Here is a 14623-nt window from a genome sequence, read left to right as displayed (position 1 = left end):
GGGTCTGCTCTCTTAGATGCAGTTTCTGTCTCTGGTCTGACTTGCAAATTACAGTGGCATCTTAATGCCAAAGCTATTTGGTTTTGGTTAAGTAGCTTTCAGGGAAAGGGATATTATTATTAAAATAAACAATGGAAGTTCATCATACTATATACACCTTCAGGCCAAATATAAATTTGGGTGTATATCTGGAAGCTTATGAACAGTTTATAATTAGGTTATAATGGTAAAACCAGATGGAATTTTGTGAGGGAGAATTACAATTTGTAAGAATTAGTTTAAGGAAATAATTCAACAGAGGTAATGATCTATGGATATGAGAAGCTAACAAAAAGACATAAACTTGAAACAACCCATCACTAAACAGTGGAAAATAATTATTAAAAGATGTTATTTTAGATGCTTAGATTATTCTAAAAATATAACAAGAAATATTATTTGCCAAATGTGATGATACGAATGAAAACGGTCCCCGTAGGCTCAGGGAGTGGAACTATTGGGAGGTGTGGCCTTGTTCAAGTAGGTGTGGCCTTGTTGAAGGAACTGGGGTAGGCTTTGAGGTTTCAGAAGGCCAAGCCAGGCTCAGTTTTGCTCTCTCTTCCTGCTGCCTGCCAATCCAGATAAGGAACTTTCAGTTGCCTCTCTAGCACCATGTCTGTCTGCATGCTGCCAGCTCCCTGCCACGATGATAATGGACTGAAGCTCTGAACTGTAAGCCTGCCCCCAATTAAATATTTTCCTTTATAAGACTTGCCATGGTCATGGTGTCTCTTCACAGCAATAGAACCCTAACTCAGGCACTAACTATTCACCAAACCTTTTGCCCTGAACTGGCCACAAAGCTAGGCTGGAAGACTCCAGGCTGCTACACATACATGCTGACGGCTGCTGGACGATTCATGTGAGCAAGAAGCTTCCAAGTCTTATGTCATTGGCTTGGGGATTTATCTGAATCCAAGATTTCCTGAACTGCTGCAGTAATGAAGCCACATGAGAAAATACTTGAGAAAGAAAGTTTTCAAAAGCATGTATATAGGAAAGTTGTAATCTTCAAACTTTGGTTAAAAACAAATTTTGTCTATAGGGCCCGAATATCTTTCCTAGATTTTTTGAGACTTATTCACTATTTACATTAAACTAAACCCAGTGAGTTGCAGTGTAAATCAGGTTTGTGGCTGCAAAACACTTCTATAATTTCTGCCTCGAAACCAGCAGAGATGAAAGAAGAGCATCTCATTTGAATACACAATTAACCTAAATAGTAGGTGCTTAACAAGCATTTACTCATTAGTTCCCTCCACATGCCTCACCTATAATTGTAGCACAATAAAACACTTTACTTGACATAGTCCCATCTATTTCAAAAGCAGGAGAAAGAACATCAAACACCACACCCACTCATATCTCCAAGACTGGAGGTAGCTGTCATTTAGGCCCAATACTGCACTAATCCAATCTACAGAGCCAAAAAGAACTTCTCCAGAAGGAAACATCAGGGATTGGACTTGTTGCAAATAGTGTGTGTGTGTGTGTGTGTGTGTGTGTGTGTGTGCGCGCGCGCGCGCGCACGTGTGCGAGTTTCACTTTTTATTTTATTCTACAGGGGTTTGAGTCACAACAGCTGAGGGCTGGGTTATTATGGTGAATTAGATGACAAGGTAACACATCACTATTCATACCCAGGGCAAGCAGTGGAATAAGAATGCCCTCAGATGCTTTGTCTCCTGACCTCATATTCCAGGGTTCAGATGCTAACAAGAAGAACACTTTGTCTTTAAACTCTCCCCTTTCTTATAATTAAAATAGCACGGCAACCAAATGATCCAGGTGGTCATTTCCACATACTTGCTAAGATCAATCAGGTGGGGATGCCTGCCCTTGACAGCAGCTCCACTCTGTTACTTCAGCTCCAAGGCTCTTGGAAGTTCTTCTCTCCAGTAAGAAGTAGTCAGATCCTCTACTCTTATTTACAAAAATCCAGAGCATTCATATGCTGGTTAATATCAGTCATCAACTTGACAAGGTTTAGAATCACCTGGAAGAAAAACCTCAGATGTGCCTGTGAGGGAGCATTTAAATATGGGTTAATTGGGGTGGGACAGTCCCACCCTGAATGAGGACAGCACAGGGAATAATTCCAATACCTAAAAAAACAAGAGAACAAGCTGGGTACCAGCATCCATTACTCTTTGGTTCATGACAACAGATGGAATGTGACCAGCTGCCTCATATTCCTATTTCCATGGCATCCCGGATGCAGTGGACCCTGTCTCAGAACCACGAGCCAAAAAGAACTCCTTCCTTAAGTTACTTTTGCCAGGTTTAAACATGGCAGTGTGGAAAATAATGTGAGAAATAGCATTTTTGTTGACACAAGTCTGAAAACACCATAGACACCAGTCATTTCCTGTAATTATCTGTATCAAGGGTCAAAAGGAGGACCCCTGAATAGTTTAGTAGGACAGTGTGCTCCCTGATGTGCTAATTTCTCCCATGATGGAAAAACATGACATCCCCTCTACCAGGGACAGAAAGGACATCAACAAAGTAACAATATTGAATCCCTGCATCTAGAAGTTTGTGTCTTTACTCTGGTGTCACAGGACACAAAAGAGCTGAAATACGAGTTAGTGAGTGCCTACCTCAAATAAGGATGGTCTGTCTAGCAAACCTGTGAGTTCAATTTGAGAAAGAAAGCCAAAAATATCCAACAGGCTGTCCCTCTCTTCTCCGACTTCTTGTACATTTGAAAATCCACCAGCAGAAACAGGTAGTAGAAGCAAGAGGACACTGGACACAGGTATCCGATTTACCTCTTCTTCCTATGACACTACTGGTCTCTTATTCTATTATGAAGTCAAGAAGTAATTCTAAATCACTCCTTTCTGTTCATTTACATATTAATTGATAGGTATTAATGTAATTAATCATATGATTAATGATTAATTAATTTATAGGACCACTTCCAAATGTCAGGCACTGGACCGGGCAATGGGAAGTACAAACTACAATGCTTGTACATCATGACATGTGCATTCTCCAAGGACCAATGTCAATGTATTTTGTTCACTACATTTTACCATAGCTTGGACTGCTGCCACGTTATATGAGGTATCCTTTCATTACCTTTTGTTTAATGAATAGCCAAACATATTAAACACTGGGAAAAGAAAGCAAAACCTAAGAAACCTGCTCTAAATATGTTTCCTCACGCATTGACTTTTAGAGCCCCATGAGTCATTCATTGCTAATCCCAACTTCAGAGGAAGGGGCTGTGCTCACTCAGTAAATTCTGCCATCCGTATTATTTTCACTGAGGGTACAAGGTAGCAGTGTGTGTAGTGAGGACACAGAGGGGAGGAGCAGAATGGAAATATGTTGACTCATATCCTCCAGTAAATGTGTTTATTCCAACTCTGACATCACTGCCAAATGTGCTGCAGAGCCAGCAAAACTTGGCTCTGAAAAACTGAACTGAAAGTCACAGGCTTCATTTCCTACTGCCGTCCCTTTTAAGCCACTGGGCATGAAGTATTGGACCGAGTTAAGGATGAATTCTGCATCTGCTATGACAAAACGGTCACCTTTCCCAAAGTCATTTGTAGGCTACCTCCTTTTTAACCACGGATAATCTCTCCCCTGCCATTCTGATGGTTCCTTCATGCAAATGTAATCAACCCCAAACCTCGGATACCCTATTAACAGCGAAATCCCACTAATAAAGAACATGGCTTTGCAATAAAGGCACTCCTAGACTCCTTGTCATTACTGGAAGATCCTCCCCTCCCCCCCAAACTTTACATGCTGGAAATCCTTTAAGGTTGTATTTAAAATTACTTGCAATGAAAACTGAAAAAACAAAAAGGAAGGAAGTGTTCAATAATAAAATAAATTAGGCGCTGCTTGAAATGTTCCAAAATATGGGTAGATGAATAGATTTCTGGATGTTTTCTCTTAAGTATAGAAGCTTAGTAATAAACTGTATAAGGAGATTGAACGCTGTACTCTATACCTGAGTTTCTTCAAAAGGTTCTGGGAAGCCATCTGGAACCAGAAACAACATTGGAAAATGCTTAGTGATCTCAGCCAAATGGGGCATGGCTAAACCAGTGCCATAAACATTTTCTTGACCAGTCTCTTCCCGATGAAGTGAGTGATCAGGCACCACACACTTCTTGAGTCTCAAACAGAGACCTTTCGGACACAGAGTGGCACTGGACAGTTCTCTCCATCATCATTATTCATTCGCCACGTGTCACTGTTATTGAAGCCATACTTTCTAAGCACATTTCCATCTTGACCTCATCCACTCTCTAGTTATCATATTGCCCTTATGACACCCACTGAACTCACAGTGACCCGTTTCATTGTTCTGCTTTTGCAGATATGGTTCCAGTACAGCTGCTCCATCCATATCACCCCTCCTGGTTAATCAGCACAAATCTTCCAAACCAACATTTAACATCAAGACTCAGCCCAAGCCTCCTAATGGTGCCTACCCTCTTTTCCCTACCTGCCCCCACCTGCAAAATGATTCAGATATTCTTCCTCTGTTCTCACTATTTTTAATCCTTCTTAAAATATTTACCACACAAATTGAAAATTCATCTCTTGGTGTATAATACATTCTTGCAGGGAAATTCAGTGTTTGACTCATTCTGATTGATTCCAAATGCCTGGAAAGATTAGAGCAGGCTCAATAGACATTGTATGATGAAGTGAACAAAGAAAACTCTTTTATTTTTTAGGTCTGTATATTTGTATGTATTTATATATTTGTAGATAAATAGATAATGATGATAGATGACAGATACAGATAGATTATAGACAGATAGAGATATATAGATAGGTGACAGGTATCCTTGTCATAGTAATTGTACTATTAAAAGGATACAATGAGTTTGTAATTTGGTGGATCATAAACATGTTTTCCCAAGTGAACATGCAATATACTGGAGAGAAGAGTTGTGTATAGTTAGGTAAAACTGATAAGGAATATTGGGTAGCAGCCAGACCAACTGTTTCATGCAAGGGTGGCATCTATTGTATAACCTAAAGTTCCATTACACAAATGTATATGTAGATATTTCCTTCTTTGCCTTTATCTAATTAACAAATACAATCATTCTTATTCAAGTCCAATGTCAAGATATCTTCATTTGTTTACTAGGCAAACACCAAGGGTTAAAAGCATCAAGGTAAGGCTGAGCTCCAACAGTTAGGAAAATGACTCGCTGTGTTTAGCCTGCCTCTTGGAATGTTCCCTACTGACATAACTGCTTTAGGAAGCTAGGGATTTTGCTGTTGCTGGATTTGGGGCTTTGTTGTTATTGTTATTATTATTGTTGTTGTTGCTGTTGTTGTTGTTTTGTGGTATTTGTTTTGTTTGAGGCTGGAACTCACTAAATTGCTAATGGCTGAAATTTTAAAAAGATAATTCTGTGTGTTCTGTCATCAAGAATAAAGGTGGTGAGGAATGGAGAGAGTTTGGTTTCTAGGCTATTGCTTCCAATATTCAAAGTACAAATGTATTGTGTAAGTCACACACAAAATAGATTACATATTTTTCCTTGTGCTCCTTGTAACAAAAAATACTAAGGCCTCAACATTTCATCTTGCGACTGCAGCTTGTTTTGTAACCCTAGTTCCAGTCAATTGTTTAAACTTTTGAGTTCATATGCCCAGTTCACATCACTCTTGACATTTTTGCTTTGTGCTATGAACATATATTTATTTCCTTATGGCTTTCCTCTTCTATCTTGCTCTTTACTTTGAAATTTCAAGCTGTTTTCTAGTACAGATATTTTCATCTTTATAAATCTTACCCTTCCTCACTTTTATACACCAAGAACTAACTGCTTTTCCTTCACACTCGCAGTATAGTCTATAAACCTCTAACATGCAGTATTCATTATCATATAAAACACTTAGAAAAATCAGTTGTTCAGTGTGTGTGTGTGTGTGTGTGTGTGTGTGTGTGTGTGTTGAACAGTATTGAACACAGAGAAAATGATTGAAGGATTACATGGCAGTTACAAAAAACATTTTCAAGCATTAGAAGAAGCAATGTTTATTATTTAGATCAGTCATACTGAAGTAGGGTTATTTGTAGGGGATAGCTTCAATTCATTGTGCAACTACTGCCAGACACAAGGGCAGATTGTTTGTGCATGTCTCCAGTTCTCACTTTACAGATGAAAAAGGGTTGTCCCACCGAGCCAAATTTATTTCTCCAACACTACCACATAATAACCTTCTAGAGCATGACTGACAAACTTGTCCTTCACGTGTGGGCTTCTGTTTGTTCCACAACCTATGCTAATTCTCCCACATGCACAATTTGGCCCATTGTTGTTGTAGTCCAGATATTAGGCTACGCATTCAACCAATTCTGTTTTGTTATCTTCATAGTTTCCTTGTTGTAACTACAGCATCAGGTAGGGTCAACTCTGCATTTCTCCATGTAGATGAGAAAGCTCAACTCTTTCCACAGCATAAAGCCTGAATTGTCTATGATCTCAAATAGGCACAAGCCATGCCAAGTAGAGCAGAAACATGAAGTTGTCAACAGTAACTTGAGACCCAAAGGAGGTAGAATTGAGAACTGGTATGAAATGAGTTCAACTCACTGAATTAATGCAAAGCTACATATTATTAAGAGAATCTCAGATGGTGTTTGTACCCTGTTTTTTTCTAGTATTTTAGCTTCCTAAAAGGGCTCTTCCTGATACCCCAGTGTCTCTCAAAGCAAACCTTGGATTTCTGCTGTGGTATTCTTTCCTGAGCATTCACCCATACCTGCTTCTTTGCTAATGTGATCTCCATTTAATTGATTCCACAGTCAAACACCAATCTACCATCTTCATTTTCTTTCACAGCCAAGTTTTCCCCATCTATAGCATTTATGCTATAGTGTTAGACAATTGGATATCATTTCTACTGCTTTCTAACATTAGACACACTAATGCATTTTACTAAACTACACCTAAGCAATTAAGTATTTTCATATAGTTTTATATCACTCCATGTTCTCCACATGCCTCTCAACTTTGCTTTTATAGCTGTGTTTTAATCTTGGATCATCCAATAATTTAAGCACTTTACATATGCAAAGCCTGAAGGATGCTTTATCATTTCTGATGTTGGTTCAAATAATCTTTTAGAAATAGACAAGGCAAATAAATACGGTGTTTTATAGGTAAGGGACCCAAGACTAAGAAGCTAAGGCAATTGCCTATACCATGTATGTGGTTAGAGTAGAGTTGGGCTGTGGGGTGAGCCTTCTAGCATCCATAGTCCTTCTTTAATGACTTGTCTTACAGACTTATGACATTTGGATTTCCTCTAAAGTGAAGCCTCAAATCCAAATATGAACTACTTAATGCAGGTCATGAGATAGGTATTCGGTCCTGGTGTCTTCAGCTGTCAGTTAATCAATTTCTCTGCACCCAAGGGAAGACCTCTCCACATTGACATTTCTCTTCCACTCTTGGGATTTTCTATTACTTGGTATGGTTCTCTCCATTCACTGCCTGGAGACTTTCATCTTGGATGATGGTTGTCTGTCATTGCCTATGAATTCTCACACAGCAAAATACTTCAAAGCACTAATTCTCACCCGATGGGTCATGACACTCAATAGGGGCCACATATCAGATATCATAAAAGTAGAAAAATTAAAGTTATGAAGTAGCAACAAAAATACCTTTATGGTAGGGGTCAGCTACCCCTAACATGAAGAACTGTCTTGAAGGTTCAAAACATTAGGGTGGTTGAGAACCACTGGTTTAAGGAAATCATATTGCTAATGACACAATTATCCTGTTGGAGAAGGGCTTAATTTTAGCTAATAGAATATTATATTTCAAGTCATGTATACACAGATTTCTATTTAGGAAGAACTTTAAAGAGGAGTTTATACTGATTTATAACATAATATATAAGAAGGATGTGGAAGAAACCTGTTGACCTTGGTAAGAAGGACTTCAGGTGACTGGGTGATATATAAGATTCTCCAAGCCTTGTCTCGCTCAATGCTGAGTAAAAAATGAACAAGTACAGAACATTCCTAATGATGCACTAAAATCTAATGCTACTTGTCTTCTCATACTTGTTTGTGTGAGAAGTTCAATCAAGATACACTTCTGGTTTCTCAAGAGTTTCTTGAATGTGGGATCTGTGCTCTACGTTACAAAATATGCTAGCTACTGTGTGTGTGTGTGTGTGTGTGTGTGTGTGTGTTGGTGTTATATGTATGTGTGTATTTGTGTGTAATGTATATGTATGTATATATATGTAGGTATGAATTCATATGCACATGGATGTTTATGTGCACGTATGTGGATTATCAGAGGTCAGCATTGGGTGCCTTCCTCAATGACTTTCCATCTTATTTTTGGAGACCTGGCCTGCCACTGAACCTGGAGCTCACTGAGACAGCTAAACTGCCTGTGAGCTCAGGGTATCTGCTTGACTTCCTTTCTCACATTACTGTGTCTGGCTTTTTACAGGATTGCGGGAGACCTGAACTCAGGTGTTCACACTTGTGCAGTAAGGACTTTATGAGTCATCCCCATAGTCCCTTGACTGATAATTCTTCTTGCTTTTCTTGAAGTCAACAGTGAAGAAAGAAAAGTTCTTCTCTATGTGAATCAATTCTACATACAGTAACATTTGTAGAAAATAAATGATAGTTGATATTAGTGTCTGCTTGCTAGGTCCCAGACACTATGCTAAATGAAAAATGATTAAATATCATTTATCATCTCATCTAAGCATATATAATAAGTGGCACCCTGCTATTACTTCTTTTCTGTACATAAAACAATTTTGACTTTTAGGTTAGAAAAAGAGTATGTGAAGTACGAAGTATCCTTTCCTTATAGTGAATGATGATTAAAAGATTCCAGAGATTCTTGGGTAATAGTTTCATCTGATGGATAGATTTAAATCCAATTCAAGTGTTATGTTACTGCATTTTTAACTTTCCAGTATAAATTTACAGTATAAGTTGCATTAAACTTTTACTTCCAAGTCCTTGAAGCATAACATTAATTTAGTGTGAATTATTCTTTCAATTAGACATAGTGAACTTCTAAAAATCAAATAAACAGTAAAAAAAAAAAATCAAACTTGAAAAGTATTGAACCAAAACTTAAAAGGATATATGGATATTTTTACTCAGATCTGGATGCGAATTCTCCAAAACCTCTGTGGATTTTGGTTGCCCCGCCTATAGAATCACCCTTCTCAAAAATCTAAGAAGGATCAAATCAAAGTATCTACATTTAATTTAAAATGTGTGGTGCTGTCCCATAATTAAATGGCTACTGCTGTTTTCATGAACAAACTGGCACAGGGTGAAGTTATGTAAGTGGGGAAGCAGAGTACAATGTACGAATTCAATCAGGCAGCTGTCTTTGGACCAGGAAATTCCCTCTTGTGATGCTCAGCATCCATTCTCACTGAGCTGAGCTGCCTTTGCAGAAAGGGAATGGTCCTCTAGCTAGCACAGAGGAAAAACACCCATTCTCATTTCTCTCTCCCCTTCCTTTCTTCTCTTCCTCTCACCCTTCTTACCCTTTTCTTCCCTTCCTGGTCTCTTTACAGATCCCTGCTCCCTTGCATCTTTAGCCAAATGACATTTCCATTATGTTTCCTGACCATGGCATTCCTTTCTAAGCCCTGTGGTGCTAGTGCTAACTTGCCAAAATTGGTATGATCCCTCCAGTGGACGATATGCATGCTCCTTCTTCAGCGGCAAGGTAACCCTGGCCAAATGGGCTCTTAGTCCTTATGCCAACCAGATTATTTCAGCAGAGCAACGAAACAGACCAAGCCTGAGCTTCTATATTTTATATGACATAGCCAAATAAAGGATAGAAAAAACAAACTCTCCCCCACTCTGTGTGTGTGTGTGTGTGTGTGTGCGTGCGTGTGTGTGTGTGCGTGCGTGCGTGTGTGTGTGCGTGCGTGCGTGTGTGCGTGCGTGTGTGTGTCTGTGTGCATGAGGGTTGGGACCTTGGGTTAATAAGATGCTGAGTTACAAGGTCCAAAGTGTTCCTGAAAGCAAAGGCTACCAAATGTAGTCCATTCCACAGATCTTCCATAGGCAAAGTTACCACCAGTATTTTCTTCCTGCAAAATGTTTTTGCTGCAGGTTTTACTGGCCTTTCCCAGCCTATGCTCCTCAATAATGAAGTCGAACCTAACCATGCCTCATCCTTCACTGTCTGGTAATGTGATCCGGATTAGCACCCCTTTACTGGCCAGGGAAGCTCACCCTCAGATGGTGAAAAAGCAACCCCCCTCCCATCTATATTTCAAAATGTACGACAGTGGATTCTGTTATCAGAGGATTTTGTTCCTTTTGATAAAACTCATTCATGAGTAAATTAAAACTGCAAATCATAGAAACAGAAATGAAAGACCCAGGAAGGCCTCTCTGAGGCATCGTTACTCAACCTCGGCACCTCCCATTCCTGCGCATCCCTTGGGCTGTCAGATGGCAAGAGAAGAGCTGAAGTCCCCAAACTGTGGCAATTGTGAGTCATGATTATCTCACTAATCATAATTCAGACATACATGAACTTCACCAGAAGGAGCTGTGCTGCTAGGAAGAAAACCCCTTGGCTGCAGGGGCCGAGGGGGGCTTCTGAAGGCAGCTGTGCGATGTGTAAACACACGCTGCCTCTTTGCCTGCACATCTCCATGAAGTGCACATCAATGAAGATCCTAGCTGAGCACCCTGAGTGGAAGCCTAGCTTTCTGTCTTGTTAATAGCGGCTGGTTGTGCTTACACTTTTATCCTCCTCATTACATCGCAATGATGATTATTTGGTAAATACATGTGAGAGACCACACACTCCATACACACACTTCTGGGGTGGAAATAACCTCCTCCTCATGTTTCTAGCTGAATAATTTAGCTGCTGACACACCAAATCAAATGCAACCATGACAGGTATCCCACTAATAACTCTGAGGCTAAAAACAGACTATTGCTCAGCATGACCCCTCCCCCCATCTCATTGCCTGGCCTGATTAAGGGTTGAGGTTGGGGTCTAACAGGATTCTTAAGGAAGTCCAGTCCCTCACCCAATGTTATGCTTTATTCAGTCTTACAGGAACTCAAGTGGCTCTTCTGAAAATGATTATGACATCAGAGAGAGGCGGTAAAAGTATATTTTCTAGGTAGTGAAATGATATGGAACAAGAGAAAGGGAGAGATGCAGTAAAAGATGTATAATATGGTTTTGTGACATGCCACCCCATCTACCCCTGGTCATAGGATTCATAAATTCTCAGAAGTCACCTCAATATTTATACTGGAAGACAGAGTACAATAGAGTAAGAATTCCTACTGTGTGCAGTAGAGTAAGAATTTCCACTCTGTGTAAAAGGGAATGACCCCAGACTTCCCTTTTCTACTATATGGACATAACTCTCTAAAGTATTACAGTGACATGTGTTTTAGTAGGGTGGTCAAGCTCCAAACATGATTTCGCATAACAGATCCCCATTCTGCCTTTGGAAGAGATTGAAATTAAACAGCAGTATTTAGAACTGCGTCCAAAGTAAAGAAAAGACAGAAGGGTTTTTAATAGCCAGACTCAGGTCTGATTTAGGAGGTGGGGACTGGCAAAGCTAAAGGAGGAGGCATGAAACCTGTCCTACTCCAAAGCTGCCCAAGCAGGTTTGCTCAAAGAGGCAGGGCTCCTGCTCATCTACCTATGGAGACTTCATGGGAAGTTGGCTCAGTCCCTAATTCTGCAGAGGGAATGCAGGCAGAAGAGAGAACCGCAAATGGGCTACACCCTGAGCACTTAAATGGCAGGTGCAAGGGAAACGGAGTGGGTGCTGGTCGATGGGAGGAGCCAAAGGACTGGGGAATATCTACATAGTTCCCTCCAAGTTTATATTCCTGCACCAAACAAGATACATCTTGGAAATGACAGTTCCTCCCAACACAGGATACTAAGATACAGGCAGGCACAAACCCTGCCTTAGTCACCTCAACACCCACCCTGGATTCTCATTTGGGAAAAAAAAAAAAAAAAGCCACAAGCTGGCACAAGTAGCCTGTGATCAGCAACTGAGCCAGCACAGCCTTACTACTGGGAATTAAGACCTTAATCTAAAGCAGCATTTCTAATACTGTATTGTTTCAGGTGTGTTTGCGGTGGGAGGGCTGTGCCACTGGGTTTCAGACACCAGGATACATTCTTCAGCATCTGGAGAAGGTAGATGGAGGGGTGGGGGGTATTCCCCAGTCCCGCATCTTCCCGCAGTCCCTTTAAAGTGCCTAGATACCAAAGCAAGGCTCTGCATCCATTTTGCCAGCAGGAACCACTGAGTTTGGGAACTTTGGAAGCCAGGGGTTGGGGGTGGGGGAAACCAAGGTTCAGATTTCGGCGCCAGAGTTCTCAGCCAGGAAAGCAGTTGAAAATCAACACCCATTTGCCTCCTCATTTTCAGTCTCCATCCCTTCTCCCTTCCAGGACGCCAAAGATCTTACCCATAGCAGCACACCTACGCACTCACAGAGTCACACACACACACACACACACACACACACACACACACACACACACACACAGAGTCACACACCCACACCCTTGGGCTTAGAAGGTCTTTGATTCATAAGATAGCAAAGCCACAGAACGAAAAAGGCCCGTGCCACCTCCTTGCTTCCCGCCCTAAGTCTGCACAGGATAAAACCCCCACACATTCTAAACACCACTATAGAACACACCACCCCGCCAGCAACCCCAGCAGGTCCCGTACCTGATATGCAGACGATGAAATTGGCTTGAAGAAGAAAAAGCACCTCCCAGACTATTTCCATCCTCTGATTCTCATTCCAGGTGCATCACTCGACGGGAAAACAGGGGGGAAGGGGGGAGCCCGACTCGGTACACACATACACACACGCACACTCTCTCCAGAGAGCGCACACTCGCGCTCCCACCCGACAGCCAGCCAGGGACAGGCACCCCCAAGATCAATAACGCAGTTTGAATTGTTTCGGCAAATCTCCCCTCGGGCTCTTCGAATGTGCTCCCCAGATGTGCTGACACATGTCCGATGCCTCGTTGCCTCGGAGGTCTCCCCGCTCTTGTGTCTCAGCTCCTCTCACCAGTGGCGGAAACGGCACTTGCGGCGACCGCGGCGGCGGCGGCGGCAGCCACCTGAAGCCAACAGCGTTGGGCTTTTCCTGCAAAACCGAGACCCCGAACCGCCGGGCGCCCCAAGAAGACATAGACAACAGCCCCCCGCTGGGCCGAGCTGTAGAGTTCCGGGCTCTTGCTCTCTTTCGGTAGGCTAGCTGAGGCCAGGTAGTCCGCGACAAGTTGCCCTCGAAGTCCGCCCCCCTTCACCGGGGCATGGTCAAAGGGTGGCTGCTGTCTCCGATCATGCCAGTTCTCCTGCTTCCGGAGGGTGGGGGGAGAGGAGCAGACACCGCACACAGAGAAAGAAAGAGAAGCGGGGATTATTGCCCGCAAACACAGGTCACCAGCTGCCTCCGTTGACCCTCCCTGCTCCCCAAGTCCTCGCGCCGCCCGCCGCCTCCAAGCTGGCTTCAGGCGATGCTTCCAGGACACCGAGCCCAAGGCTAGGCTCCCGAGACTGGGGTGCGTCGGGAGTCTCACTGACTCCCCTCGTTGCACGCGCGCTTTCCGCTTTTCTGCTATTTTCCAGGGCTCCCCAGACCCCGCAGTTGCCTCGCTTCCATCGCCCGCAACTAGCACCGCCGCCGAGATTTTCCGCAATGCAACTGCAGGGGTCGTTATTTCCTCGCCTACGGATCCCGACGCCTTCCCACTTGGAGAGGAGGAGGGCAGGTGGGGGCGGGAGCATAAGGAGGAGGGGGAGGAGAAGGCTTGGCCAGGTGAGCGTCCGTGCCGCCGCCCGGAGTCCCCACGTCAGCGGGGCGGCCAGGCACCCGGGGGCGGAGGCAAAAAGTCCGTCCCGGGGAGGGCAGCGAGGACATAAGGAGCAGTAGCTGGGAGTCAGCACTTCAGGCCACTGCCTCGACCGGGACCCTAGGCGCCAGCCTTGGAACTCCGCCCCGCCCGGCTGCCCCGCTTCCCCTCCAGGAGCTTGGAGTTTCTTTTTTCTTTAAAAAGAACTTCTCGGCTGCTCTCTCACTACAGAAAACCCGTGCGGGACTCATCTTGGAAGGACTGCGCTGTGTTCATTCCCTCTGCAGCGGAATTTGAAGGATTTTTCTTTCTTTCATAATCCATTCCCTGCCCTCTCCTTTTCGTCCCTCTCCTGCCCCCTCCTCCCTCTCCCCTCCTCCCATCCTGCTCGGATGCCGGAAGAAAGCTACTTACCCCACAGTTCTCTTCGCAGCTTCCCTGATCAGGTGCAACTCTTGCCCGCAAGTCCCTCACCTCCCTCTTCTCGCAACGGACGCTCTAAGTCCGGGTACCAGCGGCCGCCAAGCGCGTCCCTATCAGAGCAGCTACGGGAGGATCCGATACCATCGGAAACCCAGGCCTCCCGGGAAACGGGTTTCCCTTCTTGATTTTCTTTCACCGTTTTTCTTTAGAAAAGCTCTCAAAACGAGCTTTGGTGGCTTTTGATGGACCCCGGGATACTCTCGGTCAGCGACTCT

The 14623-nt window shown here is 43.1% G+C and overlaps 1 protein-coding gene across 1 annotated transcript in view; it reads right to left on the bottom strand.

Moving 5' to 3' along the window:
- Positions 1 to 13430, bottom strand: part of Ca10 (carbonic anhydrase 10) — a 490106-nt gene extending 476676 nt beyond the window's left edge. Inside the window, exon 1 of the mRNA XM_029546545.1 lies at positions 12787 to 13430. Coding sequence (XP_029402405.1) covers positions 12787 to 12847 — 61 coding nt within the window. The 5' untranslated portion in view covers positions 12848 to 13430. The remainder of the gene's footprint in view (positions 1 to 12786) is intronic.
- Between the last annotated feature and the right edge of the window lie 1193 nt (positions 13431 to 14623).

This window comes from Mus pahari, chromosome 14, assembly GCF_900095145.1.
Source record: "Mus pahari chromosome 14, PAHARI_EIJ_v1.1, whole genome shotgun sequence".
NCBI classification, from domain to species: domain Eukaryota; kingdom Metazoa; phylum Chordata; class Mammalia; order Rodentia; family Muridae; genus Mus; species Mus pahari.
Note: the sequence above shows the minus strand (reverse complement) of the source record. Positions and strands in the feature narration are given on the sequence as shown.